Raw genomic sequence first — 23,686 nt, 5'->3', positions numbered from 1 at the left:
GTTGGTCCTTCTAGCACCAAGCTGAACAAGGCTGATTCATCTTTCCCAAACATTTTAATTCAGGTCTCATGTGCCCCCTAAGCCTTCTCTCCAGTCCCCAGTCCATTCACCTGGTTCTCACTCTTGCTGCTCTTCATGGACGGTCTACCCTTCCTAGACCATGGCACCAGGGCAAAACACATATACCTTTATTTTCTCTAACCTCAATGGAAATTTAGCATTTCCTTCAATGACTTAAAAACAGTATTCTGGGGGCGGCTAGGTGGCGCAGTGGATAGAGCACCGGCCCTGGAGTCAGGAGTACCTGAGTTCAAATCTGGCCTCAGACACTTAACACTTACTAGCCGTGTGACCCTGGGCAAGTCACTTAACCCCAATTGCCTCACTAAAAAAACAAACAAACAGTATTCTGAAAAGGAGTCCCTAGGCTTAGCAGACTGCCTAGCACCCAAGGAATCCAAGGGTTCCTTGAGAAACTAAACCAAAGGACGGACACACCTAAAAAGATAAGTGGCACCAGATCAGACTGAACTAGCTCCCAGATCCCTACCTTTCATTCCAGTCTCCTCCACCCCTGGGGAGATAAGATTAGGTGTGGCTGCTGCCTTTGTGTCCTGAGGAGAGAGATGGCAGCCACCCCTCACCCAACTCCCCCAGCCAGCACCAGTGGGGAGGGTCCTCCCTCACTAAGGGAACTTTCCACAGTCAGATGGTCACCCCCATCAGTCCTCTACAAAAGTACCTGCCAATCTCCTGCTCTAGGAGATTGGTATCTCAGAGCCAGGCTCTGTGCCATGCCTTCTCCCCATGAGAAATCCAAGGATTTCTCTTTTGGTTTCCTTTCCCTTCCACAGCCTCTAAATAAACTACTATCTTATTCTAACTTCTTTTGTGTTAAAGAGGAGTTCCTAAGGACCCCAAACTCCTACCCCTATCCCGAACCCCCTACCCTATTTTCCCCGCAACAGGTACTATGGGCAAAAGAGTTCCAAAAAATCTTGGAGGAAGAGGAGGTATATTGTGATATCAATTACAAGTCCCCAGAAATGAGAATCAAACTATTGGAAGAAGCCTGAGCCTCAGAAAAGTTGAGAGGCTTTTAAAGGATTAAAAGGTGGCAGCATGGCATAGTATTTCCAGATCTGGCTTCAGAATTAGGAAAATTTGGATTGAAGTCCTGTCTCTGAAACAGACTTAACTATGGCTGGGGGCAAATCACTTAATCGGGCAATCAACAAACATTAATTGCTTACTGTGGGCAGACACTGGGGCAGCTAGATGGCACAGTGGATAGAGCACTGGCCCTGAAGTCAGGAGGACCTGAGTTCAAATCCGACCTCAGACACTTGACACTTACTAGCTGTGTGACCCTAGGCAAGTCACATAACCCTCATTGCCCCACAAAAAAAAATTAAAAAATAACAGAGTCGAGGCCTACCACCATAAGCCCCCAATATTCCTCCGTTTAAGTGGTTCTTTATTTCTTTAAGGAGTATTTTGTATTCAAATCGGTATAAGGCTGAGTGATCAATTGCTTTGCTAAAATCCAGAAGAAAGAAAGAAGAAGAACATATATGGGAACCACATTTTAGACTCTTCCTTCTTCTTCCAGTAACCCTGTCAAAAATGGACCTGATGGGCAGCTAGGTGGCGCAGTGGATAGAGCACCGGCCCTGGAGTCAGGAGTACCTGAGTTCAAATCCGGCATCAGACACTTAACACACACTTACTAGCTGTGTGACCCTGGGCAAGTCACTTAACCCCAATTGCCTCACTAAAAAAACAAAAAACAAAAATGGACCTGAGGTTAGCTCGCCATGGCTGTTCTTACTGGAGCCTCGTCTTTTTCTCAGTGTCCAATCCAAGGCAGTCTGATAAGCATTTATTAAGCACCTCCTGTGTGTCAGGCACTGTGCTAAGCCAGGGGATACAATGAATAAACAGAGCCAGTGTATGAGGTGGTCAGGATTAGCACCTCTGCACTGAGGGCTGCTCATCGACCTTTGGTGTCCATCTGCCACCCAATGGTTACCTGTGGCTCCAAGAAGCCACATGCACAGAGGCCACACCCCAGGAAAACCATCTTGGCAGATGGGCTGAACTAGGCTGAGGCTAAGCGAGGGTCCTTACACCCAGCAGTGAGTGGGGGGAGGGATGTCTACCCCAAGCCGGGGAGGACTTGCCCGGCTGGAATGGGCAGATGAGAACAGTTTGTTCCAGCGGCCATGAAGGGGGTGTTTAGGGCTTGGTCAGGCCCTGAAGGCTCCAACATTATCCACTGCATCCAGGGTCGTCTCCGGTCCTCCTGACTCTGGTCCTGCCACTCGACTTGGACGACTCTGGACGAGGGAGTGAAGCTGGTGATTTTGTGCGGCTCTGCCCAGCTTCCATTCACCCACGAGCACAAGTCGAGATGTTAAGATGTCATTGGTCCCCTTAGATAATGAAGGACAGACAAGCCCTGCCTTCAAGGGGCTCATCATCTAAAGGGGGGATGACACGCAAAGGGGGCAGGCAAGTGAGCAGGGGGAGGCACCTGGTGCCAGGCAGAGCAGCAGAGGCAGAGAGAGTCAGGAAGTCCAGTCTCTGCCCTCTATCAAGAAAGGTATTGGGAGGAGTCTGGTGCTACACCCTCAGGCCCTGCGGTCAAGGGGAGAGGAGGCTGAGGGAGGTGGCTCAGCCCAGGCTTGAGTTAGAATTGGTGGTAACTGCGGAGGATGGGCTTGTCCTGGGAGGGGGCCAGGCAGCAGAGGCAGAGTGAAGGGAGGTGCTTAATGACGCTCATTCCCTTCCCTCCCCTTATTTCTCTTCCCACACTCTCCTCAGGAATGACTATTTCCCTTGTTCGTCACAGGCAACTTTGTAAAACCTCAAAGTTATTGGCATTTTTGATTTTATTGTGAGTGATTTAGAGCATGTTTCCAGAGTCCCTTATAGTTTGCCATTGGGGGAGGGGGGAGTTCTGTTCATTCCTATCCTTTGAATACACCAGGAAATGATTCTTAGTGTTAGGTTTTGTTACTATGAATATATGGATCACCTGGATTTGATGGAGGTACCTTACTATCCAAATGGCTTTTATGAGATCCTGGATTAATAGGAGCAAGATGCCCTTTGCTCAGACTTCAAAGGGGACAGACAGTCCCTATTTCCCCAAGAGAAGAAACCAACTCAAAGGCCCCTTTGAAATTCTCATTCACTACCTTATTCCCCAGGAAGAGAGACCTCCTGGTCTCTGATAATACCCGTTCCTGTTTCCACCTATCTATTCATTAGCATCTGCTTGAAGTTGAGCTAGTAAACGGATTTGTATTGTTTGACGGATTGGCATTTGTAATGGGAGTGATTCTGTAAACTGTGAGCCAAGTAACTTAAAAAAACCCTAAGAAGGGCCCTGAGCTTCTCTCTTAGGAGGAGAGTCTCCACATGATCGTGTGTCTTGTTAACTTTCTTCTTGGGACAATAAAATATTAAGTTGATTTTTTTTCTGTCTGTCCCTGAACTGTTTTCATAGGAGGACAGGCATGTTTTCTCTGTCTCCAATTTGCAGGAGAAATGAAGCACAATTTCTCTGATCTGTTTGTAGGAGACAGGCAGATACAAAAGCCATATTTTAATATTTGACAGTTTGTATCTACATTTGATGGAAAGATTTCTTCCACTCGACTGCTTCTCTTCATATTCTACCTGCATTACTTTTGTCTGTGCAAAAGCTTTTCAATTTCATGCAATTAAATATTTCTATTTTGCCTTTTTGTAATGTTCTCTATGCCCCACCCCTTAGGAGTTCTCCCATTAGTCAGAGGTGTGAAAGGAAAACTCTCCCATTGTCCTACTCTTTTTATGACATAACCTTCCCTTCTTAGGCCCTGTATCCATCTGACCTTATCATGCATTATTATCACACGTGGGGTAAGACGTTGCAGAGGGGACAGCAGAGTCCTTGGAAAACAGAAAACAATGGGGATGATTCATGGCTTTGTGAGCCAGGCAGACTGCTCACAAAAGCCACAAAGGCCAGATAAATCTCACGCACAGCGTCTGCAAAGTGCATCCGATGTCTGGGTGTTAAGACACACACAAGAGGGACTCTGGGAACAAGAGTCGTCCCACAGGATGAAAGGCTGAGCGCCTCCAGGAAACAAGGAGTCTGTTCGTGTTTGATAAAGGCCGAGCTTCCTGAAGACCTCTACCAGGTGCACTCAATGATGAGTCCAAGGGCTGGCCCCAACTGTTATTTTTGCTCTAACATATCCTGGATTTCCCTCTGCATCCCTTTCCCCAACCCTCTCTTCCCAGAGAAGAGGAGAGAATAAGTATATAACACCTACTAAGTGCCTGGCACTGGGCCAAATATCTCATTTGATCCTCCTGACAACCTTGCAAGGTAGAATTTTTTATGATCCCCATCTTACACTTGAGGAAACTGAGGCAGATAGGGCTTAAGTGACCTGCCCAGAGTACCACAGCTAGTAAGTGTCTGAGGCTGGATTTGAACTCAGATCTTCCTGATTCCAAATGCAGGGCACTGCACCCCCTAGCCAGCCTATATAATGAACAAAGACATGGGTTTCTTTTCAATGTGAATTCTTTTGCATTTAATAAGGGCTGATCTTTAGCCGAAGGTTATACTCATGAGATTCTTTTGTACATGACTGGATGCAAAGAATGGTTCCACAGTACTGACATTCAGTTTCTCTCTAGCATAAATTATGTTAGTAATTTGTGAGCTGAAGGCCCTCTTGACATGTGAATCCTCTGATGTTGCGTCATGACTGGGCTGGGGCTGAAGGCCCTTCCACATTCCTGACATTCATGCCAAGTCTCTGATGCCGATGGAGGATTGATTGTGGGTGAGGCTGAAGACCACATTCCTTATGTGTGCAAGGCGCCTCTCTCCTGGGGATCCTCGGCTATTGAGGGAGGTTTGAGTTCAGGCTGAAGCTCCCCCCACGTTCCTCCCATTCACAATAAACTGTATGGTGTGAACACCCCCCCCAAGTGCTTACACTGACCAAGTTTCTCCCCAGTATTCATTCCCTTATTCAAAAGGGGAGAGCCGGCTTAACTCACAACTCCATCCCCTGGTTCACCAAGGACTGTGTGGCAACAGGAAATGTCCCCACGTTCACTGTCATTCCATGATCTTGAGGCCTCTGAGGTCTTCCAAAGGAGACATACCAGGCCTTCCCTCCCCAGTTGGGTTATGTTCCCAGGGATCACCCTCCCGGGAAAGGGATGTCCCGAGTCTCTCCATAACCCACTCTGGACATGGGCCCTTCTGGGGAATGTTCTGGAGCCTGCCCACTGATGCCCCCGTGGAGGCTGCTTCTCCTGGATTTAGAGGAGGCTCCAGGCTCCAGGCTGAAAGAAGCAAAGAAAGAAAATCATTTGGATCTATCATAAGGGAACTTGAAGTTCAGTCATCACCAGAACATGAGTCATCCCCATTGGCCACAAGCAAAAGCCGTTTTAAGATTCATCCTAAGGGAGGTGGTGAGGGGCCTCCTGGCTTCCTTCCACCCGAGGCCTATCCCGCTTCCCCTACTGTGCCAGTGCCCCCCCTCTGAGAGGATTCACTTGTCTGCATGTTGTTTCGTCCCCCTCCCCAGGGTGTGGACTCTGTTTGTGTCTGCCTGTTTATCCCCAGGGCTTAGCACACAAGAAGCACTTAATTAATGCTTGCTCTAGGGGCAGCTAGGTGGCACAGTGGATAGAGCACCGGCCCTGGAGTCAGGAGTACCTGAGTTCAAATCTGACCTCAGACACTTAACACTTACTAGCTGTGTGACCCTGGGCAAGTCACTTAACCCCAATTGCCTCACTTAAAAAAAAATTAATGCTTGCTCTGTACAGTACATATGTATGCATGTGTTGTCTTGAGTGGGGGCTCTCTCGCGGCTGTCACCTCTGTATTCCTATTCTAAGCACAATGCCCGGCCCAGGGTGGTCAGTCAATGGGAGCTTCTTCTTCTTCTTCTTCTTCTTCTTTTTTTTTTTTTTTTGCGCGCGGGGCAATGGGGGTTAAGTGACTTGCCCAGGGTCACACAGCTAGTAAGCATCAAGTGTCTGAGGCCGGATTCGAACTCAGGTCTGCCTGACTCCAGGGCTGGTACTCTATCCACTGCACCACCTAGCTGTCCCAATGGGAGCTTCTTGATGAACACTTCCCAGAGGCCATTCCTAAGTGACCGGGGACCTCCTCTATCCAGCAGCCCCTCGCTCTCTCCTTCCCAGGGACCTCATCTCCTTGTTCCAAACAGATAAGGCGCCCAGTCGTGATGCAGGAGGTTATTTAGTTCTGTGGGTGCTGACGATAAACCCTAAGATCCCAGCTATGGGGGCAAGGGCCCGCTCCTTGATGAAAAGCTGATGAGAAAACTGGAAACAGCCTCTTTTTGTATCCCCAGTCCTTAGCACAGTGCCTGGTACACAGGAGGTGCTTCATAAATGCTTATTAACTGACTGACTTCCCATTTTAGCTGCATTCGTTTTGTTTGTGCAAAAAAGTAATTTTCTGTAATCCAAATCGTCCACTTTATCTCTTGTCTGGGCATGAACTCCTCCCCTGTCTGTGGATAATAAAAGGTAACTCCTTCCATTCTCCTCTGTGTTCGTGACAATGCCCTTTATATCTAAATCACGTCCCCATTTGAAGCTTGCTTTGATAAATGGCGTGAGATGCTGGTCTACGTATGCCCACTTTCTAACAGACTGTTTTTCTTCTCTTTTCTTTTTTTCCCCAGGGCAATGAGGGTTAAGTGACTTGCCCAGGGTCACACAGCTAGTATGTGTCAAGTGTCTGAGTCTAGATTTGAACTCAGGTCCTTCTGAATCCAGGGCCCGTGCTTTATCCACTGTGCCACCTAGCTGCCCCCTTGCCAGACTGCTTTTCAATGTTGATTCACTTTTATAAGGTTTTGAGTTCCCAATTTTTCTCCATCCCTCCCCTCACCTCTCCATAAGATAGCAGGCGATCTGATATAGGTTATACATATACAATCATGTTAAATAAAGTTCCACATTAGTCATGTTGTGAAAGAAGAATCAGAACAAAAGGGGAAAAAAACTAAAAACTAAAAACAAAGCAAAAGTGGTATGCCTCAATCTGCATTCAGATTCTGCAGTTCTTTTACTGGATGCAGAGAACATTTTCCATCGTGAATTCTTTGGAATTGTCTTGGATCATTGCCCTGCTGAGAAGAGTCAAGTCTATCACAGTTGATCAGCACACACTGTTGCCGTTGCTGTGTACAATGTTCTCCGGGTTCTGCTCACTTCACTCAGCATCAGTTCACTTAAGTCCTTCCAGGTTTCTCTGAAATCCACCTGCTCATCATTTCTTACAGCACAATAGTATTCCATGACATTCATATGCAACTTGTTTAGCCATTCCCCAACTGATGAGCATCTCCTTCATTTCCAACTTTTTGTCACCATGGAGAGAGCTGCCATAAATAGAAATTGGAATTTTTAATTGGGAATTAAAGAAAACCAGGGAAGCCAGGACACAGAGCTATGGGAAAAGGCATTCCGAGCTTGGAGGCCACCCAGAGAAAATGCTGGGGGGCTGGGAGATGAGGGTCATGGAAAAGCCAGGAGGCCAGCATCATCGGGTAAGAAGGGAGGAAAGTAGGAAGGGGTCAGGGCATGAAAGACTCTGCCAAGAGAGCATTTTGTATTTGCTCCTGGAGGTAACAGGCCGTCACTGGAGTTTACTGAGTTTATTAAGAGAAGCCAAATAAGTGGGGAGAAAGAAAATCCTTGCAACAGTGTCTCTAATAAAGCTCTAATTTCTATGATATATAAGTATATGGGTGTGTGCATACATATACACATATACATATGTACACACATATGAATAACATGTATAAATTTTTAAAAATTTAAATAAGTGCCATCTCCCAATTGGCAAATGGTCAAAGGATATGAACAAGACGGTTTTTTGAGGGGGAAATGTAAGCTATCAGTCACCATATGCAAAAATGCTTTAAAACATCAATAATAGGGGCAGCTAGGTGGCACAGTGGATAGAGCACCAGCCCTGGATTCAGAAGGACCTGAGTTAAAATCTGACATCAGAGACTTAGTAGCTGTGTGACCCAAGTCACTTAATCCTATTTGCCTCAATTTCCTTATCTGTCAAATGAGCTGGAGAAGGAAATGTCTTTGGCAAGGAACTCTCAAAAGGGGTCACACAAAGAGTCAGACATGACTGAAAAATAATTAAACACCACCTCATACCCACCAGATTGGCTAAGATGTCAAAAATGAAGAAAAGGCAAATGCTGGAAGGAATGTGGGAAAATAAGTTTACTAATGCACAGCTGGTAGAGTTGTGAACTGCTACAGCCTTTTTGGAACTATGCTCAAAAAACTATGAAACTGTGTGTAGCCTTTGACCTAGCATTACCACTACTGGGTCTATACTCCAAAGAGGCCGAAGAAAGAAAAGGACTCACATGTACAGAAATATCTATATCGGCTCCTTCTGTGGTAACACAGAATTGGAAACTGAGGGTGTGCACAATATGGAAACGAATGTGACGGAGGACTACTGCGCTGTAAGAAGTCGTGAAGGGGGTGGTTTCACAGAAACCTGGGAAAACCCATTTGAACGGATGCGGAGGGAAGGAAGCCGAACCAGGAGAACAACAGATACGTAAACCTCAATACAGTTCAGACTTTGGAAGACCTAAGAACTCTGATCAATGCAACGGCCCACCACGATTGCAGAGGACGCACACACTGACCACCTCCCGAGGGAGGCGAGGCCCTTGAGAGGGCACAGGGACGCTCTGTGTGGGATGGACACGGCCAATGCAGGGTTGTTCTGTTGGATGGAACATGTCTGTAATGTGGGCTGGGTGTTTCTAACATGCTCAATGGGGCCGAGGGGAGGAGAGATAGATGGGAGGGGGAGAAGTCAGATCTGAAAATGAAGTAAAGTTTAAAGAACAAACAACCCTTTTGGGGCAGGCAGGGTTTGGAAGGAATGTGGTACGCGCGCGCACGCACACACGCGCGCACACACACACACACACATACACAGAGACACACACACACATAGAGATACACACACACATAGAGACACACACAGACACATACACACAGACACACACACACACATAGAGACACAGACACACAGACACACACACAGACACACACACACATAGAGACACAAACACACACAGAGAGACACACACACAGATACACACACACAGACACAGTCTCTGGGGACAAGAGAGAAGGGGGCTTTGGCTTAAGAACCAGCCCAGGCAGGCACCTCAGCTATGCCCCTGCTCTCAGCCCCTGCCCTGTCCCCTTAGCCCCCACCCCATCGAGGCACCCAGCCAGGTGGCTGAATGTTGCCGCTTGCTAGAAACAGCGGACACATCCGGGCTGCCCCATTTGGTGCTGGGGGCAGGGCCTAGGAAGGGGGGTCCTGGAGGATGGGTGTGTGACCAGAGGCAGCCAGGGAGAGGACAGCAGGCTGCCCAGTCAGGTCACGTCTTCTGCTGTGTGATCTTAGGAAAGCGATTTCTCCTCTGGGCCTGTTGGCAGAACCAGCTGAGAGTTTTCCCAGGTCATCTCCAAGGACAGTTCTTTACTATTAAGGACAAGGAGGGTGGCTTCAATGCCTCGCTCTCAGACATAGAGCTGGCCCCGAGTGGGAGAGTGGGAAGGGATCTAGAACTAGATCTGGAACTGGAACCAGAAAACCCACTCTGCAGCTTTGTGGAACCTCGAGTAGTTGGTCAGCAAACAAACATGAGGCAGCTACGATGTGCCAGGCACCACGCTAAGTGCCCTGTGCTGGGCCGTCAGTGCTGCTAGGCGTGTGCCTTCATCTCTGTGCATGGGCCACACCCCATAACCTGTGTGAGCTTGAGCCTCACTGATGGGGGTGGGTTGGAGCGCCTCCCAGCAGACTATGCCAGCCCCCCACAATCTCCAAGGCCACACGGGCTCAGTGCCAGCTGACTGGGGGGCCTGAGAAGGAGCTCATGCCACCCTCTAGACCTCTCTGGCCTGACGGCCAAGCCGGTGATGGGGCTTTGCCCCTCTGCCCACAGAAGTGGAACTCTTGCCTGCCGACCTCAGGAGGCCGGTCTCAAGGCCCCTGTCCCCCTTGGTGCCTCTTCCTTAGCACAGGCGACTGAGTGGGACCCAATGGATGCTGCCAGCCTCGGAGGCAAGGCTGTGAGTTCAAGGGGTTGGAGTTCCTGGGTTCTGCCCTCAGGAAGGAGGCCCTTCTGGACAAGGGAACGCTGAGGGGAGGTGCACCCAACCCGCCTTGGGCTGGCTTGCCAGAGACACGAGCGCAGAGGCGTCTGTTAGGTAGTCGCACCAGACACTCTGCCTCCCCAGAGAGCATAATGTCCATAATGTCGTTCTAAGGGACTGCCGGTCAAGGCTCCACTGCCATGCTCTTGTGAGTCTTAGGGTGAGGAAATAAATAGCTGTCCTGTACCTGGTCTACACTGTACACTAAATATTCTTCGAACCCGTCTTCTGGGAAGATTCTAGATGGGAACCAAACCTCAGCTTTGAGTGATTCCCCCAAGCTCTGGGGTGGGGCTGCAGAGTCTGAAGCTAGAGTTGGGCCCCTCAGGTCAGACTCCCTCAGGACAGTCCAGAGCTGAGAGGGGCCCCCTAGAGAGGAAGGAGGTGAGGGCCCCAGCCCTCCTGCCCTCGCTGCTGTCATCCCCAAGAAGCCGACCAGAAATCAGGGGATTGGGAGACAGTCCTAAGGAGAAAGGAGACCTCCACTCACCCGAGCGCTGGCCAGTCGGACCCAAGCTGCCTTCATCCTTCCGAGGTAGAGGGCGAGATGCAGGGACAGCAGATCTGAGGGGTGAGAGAGGAAGTGTGAAGGTAGCTACACCTGGCTAAAGTGTGCTAAGGGACACTCTCCCATGCCCTCCACACGGAATCTCCTAGGGCAGAGAGCTCTGGGGAGGGGTACAGAAGTCCTGCACACAGATGTCTTCGCAGCTCTGGGGGTCCCCACATTTTGGGGACAGAAGGAAGAGGAAGAACCAGTGAAGGACACGGGGATGGGATGGTCTGGTAGGAAGAACCAGGACCTTCTTCCCTCCTCTGCCTACTCCCACACACGTACCCGCCTCCTACTTCTCAGCTGCCCTTTCTGTGTTGTCTCACCCCATTCAAAAGTAAGCTCTTGGAGGGCAGGGACTGATCGTGTTTATATGGTGCTTCCAGCACTTAGCACAGTGCCGGGCACTGTGGGTGCTTGATATATGCCTGTCTGATGGACTGTTGACACGCATTCCTCGCTGGGCCCCTTCCTCCTCCAAGCATCCTCCCCTCATAAAATCAAGTAAACCTAATGGTATGATTACGATTGACCATTTCCAGAGCCTGACAACTGCTAAGAGAACGGGGCAGGGCCGGCTTTTCTGCAGACTGGCTTTTGGTTCTGCTATTTTCACTCGGTCTCACTTCCTAAAATTTCCTTCATTTTCTGGAGTTTTCATATTCCTAATTCTCTATGATGCCATAAAACTCCACTGACCTCATATTGCAGTTGGCTTAGCCACTCTCCAAATTCTGGGCTGGCTTCTAGCTTTTTATCAGGAATAAAGCAAACCTGAAGGTCTCTGTTCCTATTCTGTAAGTACACAGTCCGCTCACAGAAATGAAAACAAGCCCTTGTTCACTGAGGCTTCCTTCTCTGGGGGTATAAGAACATGTGCCATGATCTCTGGGTCAAAGGTGAGAACAACCACTAACCTTTCTCCCCTACTTCTGAACTTCATTTTCCATATGGCTGCATTCCTGGATTTCACGATCTCCAGAAACTCATCATTCTGCAAGATGGCATCAACTTTGCAACTCACCCCTTAGAGCATCTGCTGCCAGGGCTGCAGGATGCCCTTATGGGACCCCAGGACCCAGTACCCTCTCCCTGCCTCCCCACACTTTGGCCTCTGCTTATGTGCTGTCTTCTCCATTAGAGTGTAAGCTCCTTGAGAGCAGGAACTGCCTTCTGCCTTTGTATTCCCAGCACTGAGCACAGTGCCGGGCACACAGTAGGTGCCTAATACATGTTCATTGACTCAAACTGTTCTCCATAAAGCATGAACCGGTTCATAGCCCCTTCAACAGTAACTCAGCATGCCTAGCTTCTTAGGAAACAACATTGAATCTTCCCATCTTTGTTAACTGGTGTGTGTGGTGATACCAAAGACTGGGGGTTTTTTTTGTTTTGTTTTTTTAGGGGCAATGAGGGTTAAGTGACTTGCCCAGGGTCACACAGCTAGTAAGTGTCAACTGTCTGAGGCTGGATTTGAACTCAGGTCCTCCTGAATCCAAGGCCAGTGCTTTATCCACTGCACCACCTAGCTGCCCCTGAAGACTGGTTTTAATGTGCATTTCTGTGATGAAAATGTTTTCCGAAATAAGAGGTGGCATTTACACAGCACTTTAAGATTTGCAATCTCATCTGATCTTTCACAACCACCCTGAAAGGAAGGTACTACTATTATCCCCATTTTTACAGATGAGGAAACTGAGGTAGACCACGATGAAATGGCTTTCCCTGGATCACACAGTCAGGCAGTGCTTGAGGCTGGATGAGAATCTGGGTATTTCTGACCTGAGCCTAGTGTTCTAGCCACTGGGCTTTAAAGGCTGCCGAACTTTTCAGTTAACGGCCATTGGCATTTTTTCCTGTGAAAATGTTCTTGCTCGGAGGAGTTCAGAGAAACCTGGAGGGTCTTGCGTGGGCTGATGATGAGTGAGATGAGCAGAACTAGAAGAACATTCTACACAGTAACATCAACATTGAGTGTTGATCTACTGTGATGGACTATATTCTTCTCACCAATGCAATGGCACAGAAGAGTTCCAGGGAACTCATGATGGAAGAGGATCTCCAAATCCAGGGGGGAAAAAAAGAACTGTGGAGTATAGATGCTAAATGAACCATACTATTTCTTTTGTTTTTGATGCTGTTGTTGTTTTTTTCTATTTTGAGGTTTTCCATCATTGCTCTGATTTTTTTTCTCTTATAACATGACTAATGCAGAAATAGGATTAATGTTATTATGTGTGTGTGTGTGTGTATATATATATATATATATATATAACCTATATCAGATTACCTGCTGTCTAGGGGAGGGGGGAGGGAGGGGAGGGAGGGAGAAAAATCTGAAATTGTAAAGCTTGTATAAACAAAAGTTGAGAACTATCTTTACATGTAACGGAAAAAAATAAAACATTAATTAAAAAAAATGTTCTTGCTCGGTCCTTGGCTTTTTGTGTCTTCTCTTTCTCCTGGTCTATTGAAGAAAAGCTCGTCACGTTAAAGATCTGTGTAACTAGTACTGAGAATTTGGATGTCAGAGTCCATTAAAACTTAAGGTTTGCAGTATCAACAACATTGTGTGTTGATCAACTATGATAGACTTGACTCTTCTCAGCAATACAATGGTCCAAGATAGTTCCAAAGGACTCATGATAGACAATGCTCTCCAAATCCAGAAAAAAAGAACTGTGGAATCTAGATGCAGATTGAACCAGACTATTTCTACTTTTTTTGTTTTTCTTTTTTGAGCTTTTCCCCTTTTGTTCTGATTCTTCTTTCACAGCATGACTAATGTGAAATATGTTTAATGTGATTGTACATATATAACCTATATCAGATTGCTTGCTGTCTTGGGGAGGGAGGGAGAAAAATTTGGAACCAGAAATCTTATCAAACAAATGTTGAAAACTATCTCTACATGTAACTAAAGAATAATAAAATACTTTTATGATTTAAAAAAAACCCTTAAGGTTTGTTACCACCCATCAAATCCTGTTATGTTGCCTCTGATGACTCCCCCTCCTCTGGAGTAGCATCAGTGACCTTCCCATTTCTTTTGCTTGAAGCCATCTGCTGCAGAACCTCTCCTTGCACTGGTCTTCCTGTGTGCCCCGGGCTCCAATGTCTGGATCTGGCCTTTTTTTGGGGGGGGGGGCAGCCCTTATTACTGGCGGCTTGTTTTCTGTGAAATCATCCAAGACAAGGCCTACTCCCCACCCTCTCACCCCCAACCAGCTCAGGTCACAGCAGGCTTCATGAGTTTCCTTCTTCAAATTGACCCCTTTTGGGGCAGCTAGGTGGTGCCGTGGATAGGGCACGGGCCCTGGAGTCAGGAGTACCCGAGTTCAAATCCGGCCTCAGACACTTAACACTTACTAGCTGTGTGACCCTGGGCAAGTCATATAACCCCAATTGCTTCACTAAAAAAAAATTTAAAAATTAAAAAAATAATATTCAAATTGACCCCTTTTGTTCGAAGATCATTCAATCCTTCCTTTCCCTTTTATTCCATTAAGAAAATTCTGTCTGCTCAGAATAAAAAGCTTTTACTCGAACTGATCGTCTCCACTTGCTACAGTTGGTGGCCTGGAGTCAGCCTCAGATACTTGCTAGCTGTGTGACTGGGCAAATCACCCAGCCTGTTTGCCTCAGTTTCCTCAAGTATAAAATGGGCATGATCACAGTACCTACCTCACAGAGTTGTTGTGAGGATAAAATGGGATCTTACCTGTGAAGTGCCGGCAGGCACTTAGTAGGTACTCATCCCCTCCCCTTCATGGCTAAGCTCCCAGGAAGGCTGTCTACAAAGACTGCCTTCCCTTCTTCCCTCTTACTCTCTTCATCCTACAATCTGGCTTCCAACCTCATCTTTCTCATTTCCAGTGCCTGGAATGCTGAGCCTTCTCCCTGCTGCTTCTTGGTTTTCCTGGGTTTCTTCAAATCCCCCCTCATTGGGAGCCTTTGGTTGTCCCTCTGGCTGTGAGTGCCCTCCCCTCTGAGATGAACACCTGTCTTACACACCTCCAGCTGTTGTCTCCTCCATCAGAAAGAATGCTCCCTGGGGGCGGGGATTGTTTTTTTCCTGCTCATATTTGGCTTTCTCAGAAAGAATAAATAGAAGTCACTGAGTCAAAAGTACATGTTCTTTCATGCCCAACTTTGAGGGATGTTATTCTTGGATAGAAACCATTTTTATTTGCTTCTCAGTATATGGAATTTTTTTCTTACCTTTTTGTCCATCATCAAAGACTAGTCTTCAAGGAACAGGGCTCCTTGATACATGAACCATCTCTTCCTGGCTGTTTGCAAGTCTCTTTTGTCAACTCTGAAGCACTTGACCTTTTTGACCATATTTCTCGATAAGTTAAAATGGTAGCAGGAATGGGGAAGAGGGGAGGTTCCTCTTTGACAATTTCCTGTGGACTCATAATTCCAATATTTCCAGGCAATTGCTTTGTATGATTTCTAGAAATATAGTTTTTAGGGTCTTTGTTTCAGGGTACAAGGTGCAATGATTTTCAGACTGGTTCGCCAAGCTCTGTCTCTGAGCACATCTGCCTTATCCTATGGAGTTCTCACTTGTTTTTCCAAGTTTGCTGTCTTTTACCTTTGTCCTAATACTTCTTGCTACATCTTAGCATTTTTGTATTTTCCTGCTGCTCTCTTTTCTTAGCATCAATTTCTTTATTAACATTTTCAACCTTTTATTCTATACAGTCAGTTCTGTTTATCTTTTGAAATTCTTTTTTAGGAGCTCCAAGTTTTCTCCGTACATCTTCTTTATTTTAATAAGATTCTCATCCACTCTGGTCATTCTATTCTCATTTTTGTAGATAATGCTTTAGCAGTATCATTCCTTTCTTCTGGGGATTTTTTATTGCTTTCTTTTCTCATGGTAGAATACTTCTTTTTATTTATTCATTAGTTTGGCCTCTCTGCTGGCTTTTCTGCAAAGTTTTCTTGATAATGGTTTCTTTCCTTGCTTTCCTATATTACATTTTTTAAAAATGTGTTGTTTCTTACTGTTTCAAGGTTATAATGTGGAATTAGGTTTAGAGAGAGTCCCTTTGTCCTTTCCCACATTTTTTTACATTAGTAGTAATTCCCTCCAGGATGACTTCATGGGTGGTGAAGTCCAGCTAGATTTTTCACCTGAAGGCTTTCCCAAATTTTCTGCCCTCTTGGGGTTATTGCCCAGGATGAATTGATGTGCAATTAAACCTCATCAGTCACACTGAAGGCTTTTTGTTACATCTCCCTCGTGAATGAATGATCTGATGGAGTGAGAGTCTTCCTCTGATTAAAGGCCTTTCAACATTCATGGAATTCAGTTTTCCTAAAGTATTAATTCTCTGATGTCAAATAAGGTTTAAGCTTTATATGAAGGGCTTTCTATACTCCTCACTTACATAGGGGTATTTCTCCTCTAAAAATTCTTTCCTGAATAAGGGATGAGTTGTGGCTGAAGGCTTTTATCTTTCATCATTTTTAAGCTTTCTCTTCAGTGTGAATTTGCTGGTGTTGAATAAGAGCTGAGCTCCAATGGAAAGTTGCCCCACATTTTTTATATTCATAGGGCTTCTCTCTACTGTGAATTCTTTTATGTTTAATAAGGGCTGAACTTTGGCTGAAGGCCTTCCCACACTGCTTGCATACATAAGGTTTCTCACCAGTATGAATTCTGTAATGTTGAATAAGGGCTGAGCTCCAGCTAAAAGATGTACCACATTCCTTACATTCATAAGGTTTCTCTCCACTATGAATTCTTTCATGTTTAATAAGAGCTGAGCTCTGACTAAAGGCCTTCCCACATTCCTTACATTCATAGGGTTTTTCTCCAGTATGAATTCTATGATGTTTAGTCAGGAGTGAACTAAAGCTGAAGGCTTTCCCACATTCCTTACATTTATAAGGTTTTTCTCCAGTGTGAATTCTTTGATGATTAGTAAGGGCTGAGCTCCAGCTGAAGGCCTTCCCACATTCTTTACATTTATAAGGTTTCTCACCACTGTGAAGTCTCTGGTGTTGAGTCAGGGCTGAGCTCCGGCTAAAAGCCTTTCCACATTCCTTACATTCATAAGGTTTCTCTCCAGTGTGAATTCTCTGGTGCTGAATAAGATGTGAGCTCCTGCTGAAGGCCTTCCCACATTCTTTACAATGATAAGGTTTTTCTCCAGTGTGAATTCTCTGATGTCTAATAAGATGTGAGTTCTGACTAAAGGCTGTCCCACATTCATTACATTTATAAGACTTCTCTCCACTGTGAATTCTCTGGTGTTGAATAAGGTGTGAGCTTCGTTTGAAACTCTTCCCACATTCCTTACACTCGTAAAGTTTCTCTCCACACTGAATCCTCTTATGTTGGGTGAGACTTGAGGCCTTTTCACATTGCTCAAAATCATAAGGTTTTTCTCCCCTACTTAGTCTCTGGTGTTGAATGAGGGCTGTGTGGTAATGAGAGAGATTCTCATATACTTTATAATTCCATGGTCTTGTGGGCCAGCAGATATTTTGACCAAAGCTTTTCTCAAGATCAATACAGGCATGGATTCCTTGCTGATTACAGATTTTCTTGTGGAGAAAAGACAGTGGGCTAAAACCTCTTTCCTGTAACATGAATTTCCCTGGAGGGTCCACCATAAGGCTTGCAATGTGCTTCCACACACTAATCTCTTGGATCGGAACCTCCCCTAACAGATGGTTCTCAGGAACACTTCCCCTGAGTTTTTTCACAAAGTTCCTAGGTGATCCTATTCCTTCTTGCTTTTGAGCTGACTCCTCATTCTCAAGTTTAATATCCCAGGCTGAAAAAATAAAATAACGAAAACAAATTGAACCCAAGTTGTAAGGAATCTTTGGTAAAGGCTAGACTAGTGAGCCAAATTCATATAAAAACAGATCCCTCTGAACCCACATATTGGCCTAGAAAATCACAAATTAATATTGTCCTTGCTGTACTGTATTTTTATTTATTTTGTTAAACATTTCCTAATTACATCTTAATCTGGTACAGGATACACTAGGGAATTCTGTGCTATAAATTTGACAATTCTGGACTAGACCAGTCTTTATCTGGATCATAAATCCACTAGTCTAGTCTACAGAAAATTGGCGGCCAAGAAAGCTACACAACCCTAGGACAGATTAAGAGGGATGTTGTTCAATTCTAGAAAGGGGAGAGTCTCCCGGTATTCCTCCTGGTTCACACCACATTCGAAGAAAGCACCAGGTTCAAATGCAGAAATCGCATTTGAGAAAGGGTACTGTCAAGGGATATAGCAACCAGAATGGCAAAGGGCCTTAGGTTTATGCCAGGTGAGGGTAATTTGATAAGGACGGATGATTAGCCCACAGGAAAGGGCTCTCTCTGGGAATTTAAAGAGCCCACATTGTTTGGGAAGCCTTTGGGGATTAGATTTGTTCCCTGTGGAACAGGAAGAGACAATTAGGAGCAACAGACAAAAGCTCCAAATAGGCAAAGTTAGGTTGTCTCCGAGGAAGGCCTTCCCAACTACTCAAACTATGCAGAATTGGAGGAGGGGGGTGCTTTCTCCCACAGGATGTCCTCAAGAAAGAGATGAACTATCTGGGGACTCTGATGCAGACACAAGAGAGCCGGGTCCCCAACCCTGGGGCCCTGGACTTTTTAAAACTATGCTTTGGTAACTGTATTTGGAAAGAATTCACTTCTTTGTAGCTTTATGTGTATGACTTTATGCAATTAACACAGAATCCTGAGAAGGGGCCCAGACTGTCAAAGGGGTCTTCTCAAAGCAATGTTCTTAAATGCATCAAATAAGATGTATAGTTACCAAGGAAACCAATTTTTGCATCAAAACATCTTTCTTCTTAAAGTTCATCAACCCCAAGTTAAGCATTCCTATACTGGAGGTACTGGCTATAAGCTAGACGGAAAGAGTGGTGGTCTTCAAGGTGCCTCCCCATCCCATCCCCCCTCCCCTACACCCACCTGCCTCATCCCCCCTCCCCTTCACCCACCTGCCCCATCCCATCTCCCCTCCCTTTCACCCACCTGCCCTATCCCCCTCCCCTTCACCCACCTGCCCCATCCCATCCCTTGGAGGTAGCTGGGCTGCTCCATGCACTGGCTACCGGCTCCCTGCTCGAACATCCTCCTCTGTGTGCTTGGGCTCTTCGGGAGGCCCCTTGCTGCACACCCCATGGCTGTGGCTCTTCTTGTGCCAACCAGAAGACCAGGTCTGGTTTGGGATCCAGAAGCCCTGCTCATGGGGAGGAGAGACAAAGCGCTGCATGTGCTCTAGGCGTGCAGAATGGTCAGAACTGCCCTTCCGGGCCCAGCAGGGGAAGTGCCTTAGACTTGGGGGAGTGGACTTCAGATGGCCAGACAAATGCAGGCCCTCGTGAGCCAGGAAGGACCCCTCCCCCAAGGAACTCCTCTGGACCACGCCCCATCACTGACCCCCCAGCCCCAGCTAGAAGACCTCGAGCATCAGCTAAGTCAGCACCTTTCAGCTTCCTATGTAAAACTGGCAGAAACAAAGGAACGAACCTCCAGGAGACCAAGATGACTGGACTGCTTCCCCAAAGGGTGGAAGGGGAGAGGGGCCTGGCCGCTGGAAGGACCCTGGGTTTAGCTGTGAGGTAGGCTTCACCTTTGGCCTTCTGGGGTCAAGGCCGGTCAGTCAGTAAGCATTTATTAAGCCCCTACTGTGTGCTGGGCACTAGGCATACAGACAGAGGCGAGAAGAGAACCTGCCCTCGAGAGGCTGAAAATCCAGTGGGGGAGAGCACAGGCAAACAGTGATGAACAGAGCAAAGCAGGGAGGCTCCTGTGGTAACGGATACCTGCCTGTGGAAGGCCCCTGCCCTCATCTGCACCATAGAGCCTTTCAAAGAAGCCCTCCTTCCCACCGCCCCATAACCACACTTGGCATTGGCTCATAAAGTGCTTCCCGAGCTTCTCCAAATCCTTCACGCCAGCCCTCTCTTACACAGCAAAAACATCCCATCCTTGAGCCGCCTCCGACCGCTCCCCAAATGAGGGCCCCCGCTATATAAATAAATATGAGGGCCCCCACCGTGGTCCCAGAAGCACCTCACAAAGTGCTTCTGTACATATAGATTATATTATGTACTACGCATCTATATATTATATATAATTATATATACATATTCACACATATATTTGTATATGGGAGCCTTTCCTTTATTGCTTTGCCCCCTCCCCTAGAGGCAGGTATGCCTGAGAGACTGCAAACTGAATTATGGATTAGAGATGTCTAAGTACAATTCCAAACACTCCCCAGGATGGCTGGACCCATTCTCAGCTCCACTAACAGCGCATCCAGCGCATCCATGTGCCTGTCTCCCCACCCATCCGCATTGATTAGCTTCCCCTCTGCCACCTTTGCCAATCTCACGCGTCTGAGGGAGAACCTCAGCGGTTGTTTTCAAGGGCGTTCTTCTCATGAGTGATCGGACTGTCCTTCAGCGGTCGTGCTAATGGTCTGAAAGGGGCCTTTTGTGTCCTTTGCCCCCTACCCAGGAAAGGCTCATGTGAAGGGGAGCCCTCTACATTCCCATGTCATGGGTACCAGATCTTCAGCAGAGATTCTTCCTGCAGATTCCCCACCTCCCCCCCCCCCCCCCAAACGAGGACCTCTCTTCTTACCCTGCACTTACCATGGTCATCCTCTGGGACCGCCTCCTTCCCTGGCTTGGCTAAATGTGTCCCCAACCTTCCTTATACAAGGTGCCTCTATTCTCCTTTATTTGGTGATCTGACTCCTCAGAGTTAGGCCATGGGTCCACAGGGAGCGTAGGGTGGCACATGGCGTGAGACAGTACAAGATGTAAAGCTAATTTCCGCAAAATTAACGCCCGGTTCTCCCAGGTCTGGTTGGAACAGAACACATCCCAATAGGGGTGGTAGTGGTGGAAGAGAACACAGATTTACAAAGTGCCTACTATGGGCCAAGGGCTTTACAAAGATGACGCCATCTGATTGTAATCTATTTAATCACTACTTTACACTATAGTATGAGATATGGTCTTGCTAGGCCTCCTGAATCCCACCCTTTTCATTACCTCCTTTGATTTTTCTGACATTCACTTTAATTTTATAAATATTTTATCTACTTCTCTAAAGGAATCCCTTATTGGTCAGACGGTCTGGCATTGAAATTGTAGAGTAACTCTGTTGTCCAGCTGTTGAGTTGTGTTCATTCTTTGTGACCCCGTAGGGGGTTTTCTGGACAAAGATACTGCAGTGGTTTGCCACTTTCCAGTGTAAAGACACCTTGGCATCATTCATTCGTCCTGGTAAGCTAACTCTCTGGTACTTTAGGCATTTTATAGCTCCTTAGAATAGAATTGCTTTATTTCTTAATCTCTGTCTGATGAATTCCCTGTCATATCCCCCAAGGCTGAATATTTTTGTGAATTTTATATCCTGCTAATTCACTGAATGCTTCATTTAGTACTAAATTTGCTAAATAGCCTACTGATTTACCATTGTTGTGGTTATTTGTGCTGCTCTGAGAGGACTGCATCATCCCCTTAGGATGTGTGCTGTTTGAGGGCAAGGCCTGTCTTTGCCTTCCTCTGCCTCCGTGGCACTTAGCTCAATGCCTGGCACGTAGGCAGCTACTAAGAAAGAAGTGCTTGCAGGTGGGTAATCATCCCTGCAATCTACAGGGCCCCTAGGACACAGGCAAATAAAACAGCCACTGCTGGAGAGGCTTTGGGAAGACCCACCCCCCAGCCCACCCCACGGGGAGGAAAGCTGTGAATTGGCCCTTCACAATTAGGCCGAAGCCAAGGGGTTCAGCTGTCCCCACCTTTGGCCCCAGGATACCGGGGCGGGAAAGCAAGGCCCCACGGACACTAACACATCCACAGAAGCGCTTTCTGTGTGAGTGGAAAACTGGGAAGAGAGGTGCCACTTGGCCCTCATTGCCCCGCAGGGAAAGGGGGAGGAAAAAAAAGAGAGGAGGTGCCCACTGCCTGGGAGAGCGCCGAGCCAGCATAGGAGACTTTAGAAATGGCCAAGAGTGCGGGAAGCGTTCTTCAGACCTATGGGGAAGGAGAGGAGGGAACCAGGACCACAGGCACCTACACCAAGGCCCATGGGCAGAGTGGCATGAGGGCAGTGGGCGATGGGCGTGTCTAAACCCCTGGCCTGGCCCTGGAGAGACTGAGAAAGCACACCGCCTCCCCCTGCGCAAAGGGGCAGAACTATGGGGATGGGGGGGGTTGGGGGGTTATAGGGCTGAGGTGGGGGGATGAGTGGGGGCATATGAGTAGGCACTGTACTGCATACACTGTCAGACTAGGCCATAGGATCATTTAATGCTATCCAATTGTTTTCTTTTTTCCTCTTTCTTTTGAACTCTGACACAAGACCAGATGGCTGAGGAGAGGAGCAGGTACATTTGGAAATGAACGGGACGGAAAAACAAGACTGTTTTGAGAATTCTTGTCTCACTGCCCCCACTGGGTCACCTTTGGCCCTGCTCTTGCTGTGTGACCTTGAAAAACAAACTGCCGAGGTGGGGGCCAGAGTCTCCTTCAGGGCAGAATGAAGAGGCTGCGAGGGGCCGTGCCCACTTCCCTCGGCTCTGTGGTCAGGGAGTAGCTCTGGGGTCCCTGTGCTCCCTGAAGGACCTGCTTCAGGGCCGGGCGGGACAAGATGGGGCACACACAGCCCTTGGCTGGGCCCAGGGGTGGGGAGGGGCCAGAGCAGAGCCCTGCCCTGGGGCCTGGGGAGGCTCCTTACCCAGCCAGGCCAGGTTCCTGTAGTTCTCCAACATGACCTCCCGGTATAGCTCCTTCTGAGCAGGACCCAGATAGCCCCACTCCTCCTGGTCAAAGTTCACGGCCACGTCCCTGAAGGTCACTGCCTCCTGAAACACCAAGCAGCCGTGCTGGCCCCTGGGGGCAGGGAGGGAGCCCTAGGCACTGGGAGGGGACGGGAAAGAGTGACTGGGGCAGACAGGGAGAGGACCACCTGGCATGGGGCAGTCTGGACATCCGGCCCGTGAGGCTGAGAAAGGGATGGTCCCTCCCCGGGCCTCCAGAGCGTGGTGAAGGCGCTGACCCGGGAGACCTCTGAGGGTCCTTCCTCACTATTTGGGGGGGTCTTGCCACATGAGCCACCACAGGCCATGAGAGGGTGAAAGGCCTCAAAGAAGAGAAGGCGCCTGTGGTAGGGAGCTCAGAGAAGTCCTGGGAAGAGGGGAGACCCCGACTCACCTGCAGGCTGACCAATAGGAGGCGGCCCTCCTGGGGAAGCGTGAGACTCCCAGGCCTTGGATCTGAAGGATGAGAGATGAAATGCTGTGAAGACCCCCCCTCCCTGGGCCAGAAGCCCCACCCTCACGAGGTGAGCCCCCAGAAGCCAAGCGGCTCCCCAGACCTGCCACCCCTGGGAAAGTGGCGACTAACCTGAACATGGGGGGTGAGCTCCCCATTCGAGCCTGCAAGCAGCCCCACGGCCCGACCCTCCAGGAAAGGATGCTTCTCCTGCAGGGGGAGGGGGGTCACATGTGCAAGGACAGACCGGCCGGGCTTCAGTGCTGCCCCCTCCGGCCTACTCCTTCTCAGAGGAGGCACAGAACCCCCAGAGCTGGAAGCACAGACTCTGATTGGCTACTAGGCACACCCCGACAGGGGCTGAACAAGGAGACCTTGTCCTTGAGGAGTGCCTGTGGGGGAAGGCGTGCAGAGGAGGTCCCAGGCCTGCACTGCTGACCAGCAGGCCACGGGCCTTCTCCCCCGCGCCCTCTCCCTTACAGCTCCCTGTCACACGCTGTCCTTCCCCCGACGGCAGGGACTGTCCTGCTGGCATTTGTGCCTGGCACTGTGCCAAGT

The 23,686-nt window shown here is 48.0% G+C and overlaps 1 protein-coding gene across 5 annotated transcripts in view; it reads right to left on the bottom strand.

Annotated features, from left to right (window-relative positions):
* LOC122750158 (zinc finger protein 383-like) overlaps positions 1-23,686 on the bottom strand; it is a 32,942-nt gene that overhangs the window by 4,017 nt on the left and 5,239 nt on the right. Inside the window, exons 2-8 of one of the 5 annotated variants that reach the window (XM_043996823.1) lie at positions 23,261-23,338; positions 23,069-23,130; positions 22,593-22,719; positions 18,895-19,074; positions 15,062-17,637; positions 10,778-10,851; positions 5,284-5,357 (exon numbers count right to left, since the gene is read on the bottom strand). In XM_043996823.1, the coding sequence (XP_043852758.1) occupies positions 16,322-17,637; positions 18,895-19,074; positions 22,593-22,719; positions 23,069-23,130; positions 23,261-23,338 (1,763 nt within the window). In that variant the 3' untranslated portion in view covers positions 5,284-5,357; positions 10,778-10,851; positions 15,062-16,321. Of the gene's footprint in view, positions 1-5,283; positions 5,358-7,288; positions 7,449-10,777; positions 10,852-15,061; positions 17,638-18,894; positions 19,075-22,592; positions 22,720-23,068; positions 23,131-23,260; positions 23,339-23,686 lie in introns of those variants that run through there. The other 4 variants (XM_043996822.1, XM_043996824.1, XM_043996826.1 and 1 more) reach the window with 4 other exon arrangements.

This window comes from Dromiciops gliroides, chromosome 3, assembly GCF_019393635.1.
Source record: "Dromiciops gliroides isolate mDroGli1 chromosome 3, mDroGli1.pri, whole genome shotgun sequence".
NCBI lineage: Eukaryota > Metazoa > Chordata > Mammalia > Microbiotheria > Microbiotheriidae > Dromiciops > Dromiciops gliroides.
The sequence above is the reverse complement of the archived record's forward strand: the minus strand, read 5'-3'. Positions and strand labels throughout refer to the sequence as shown.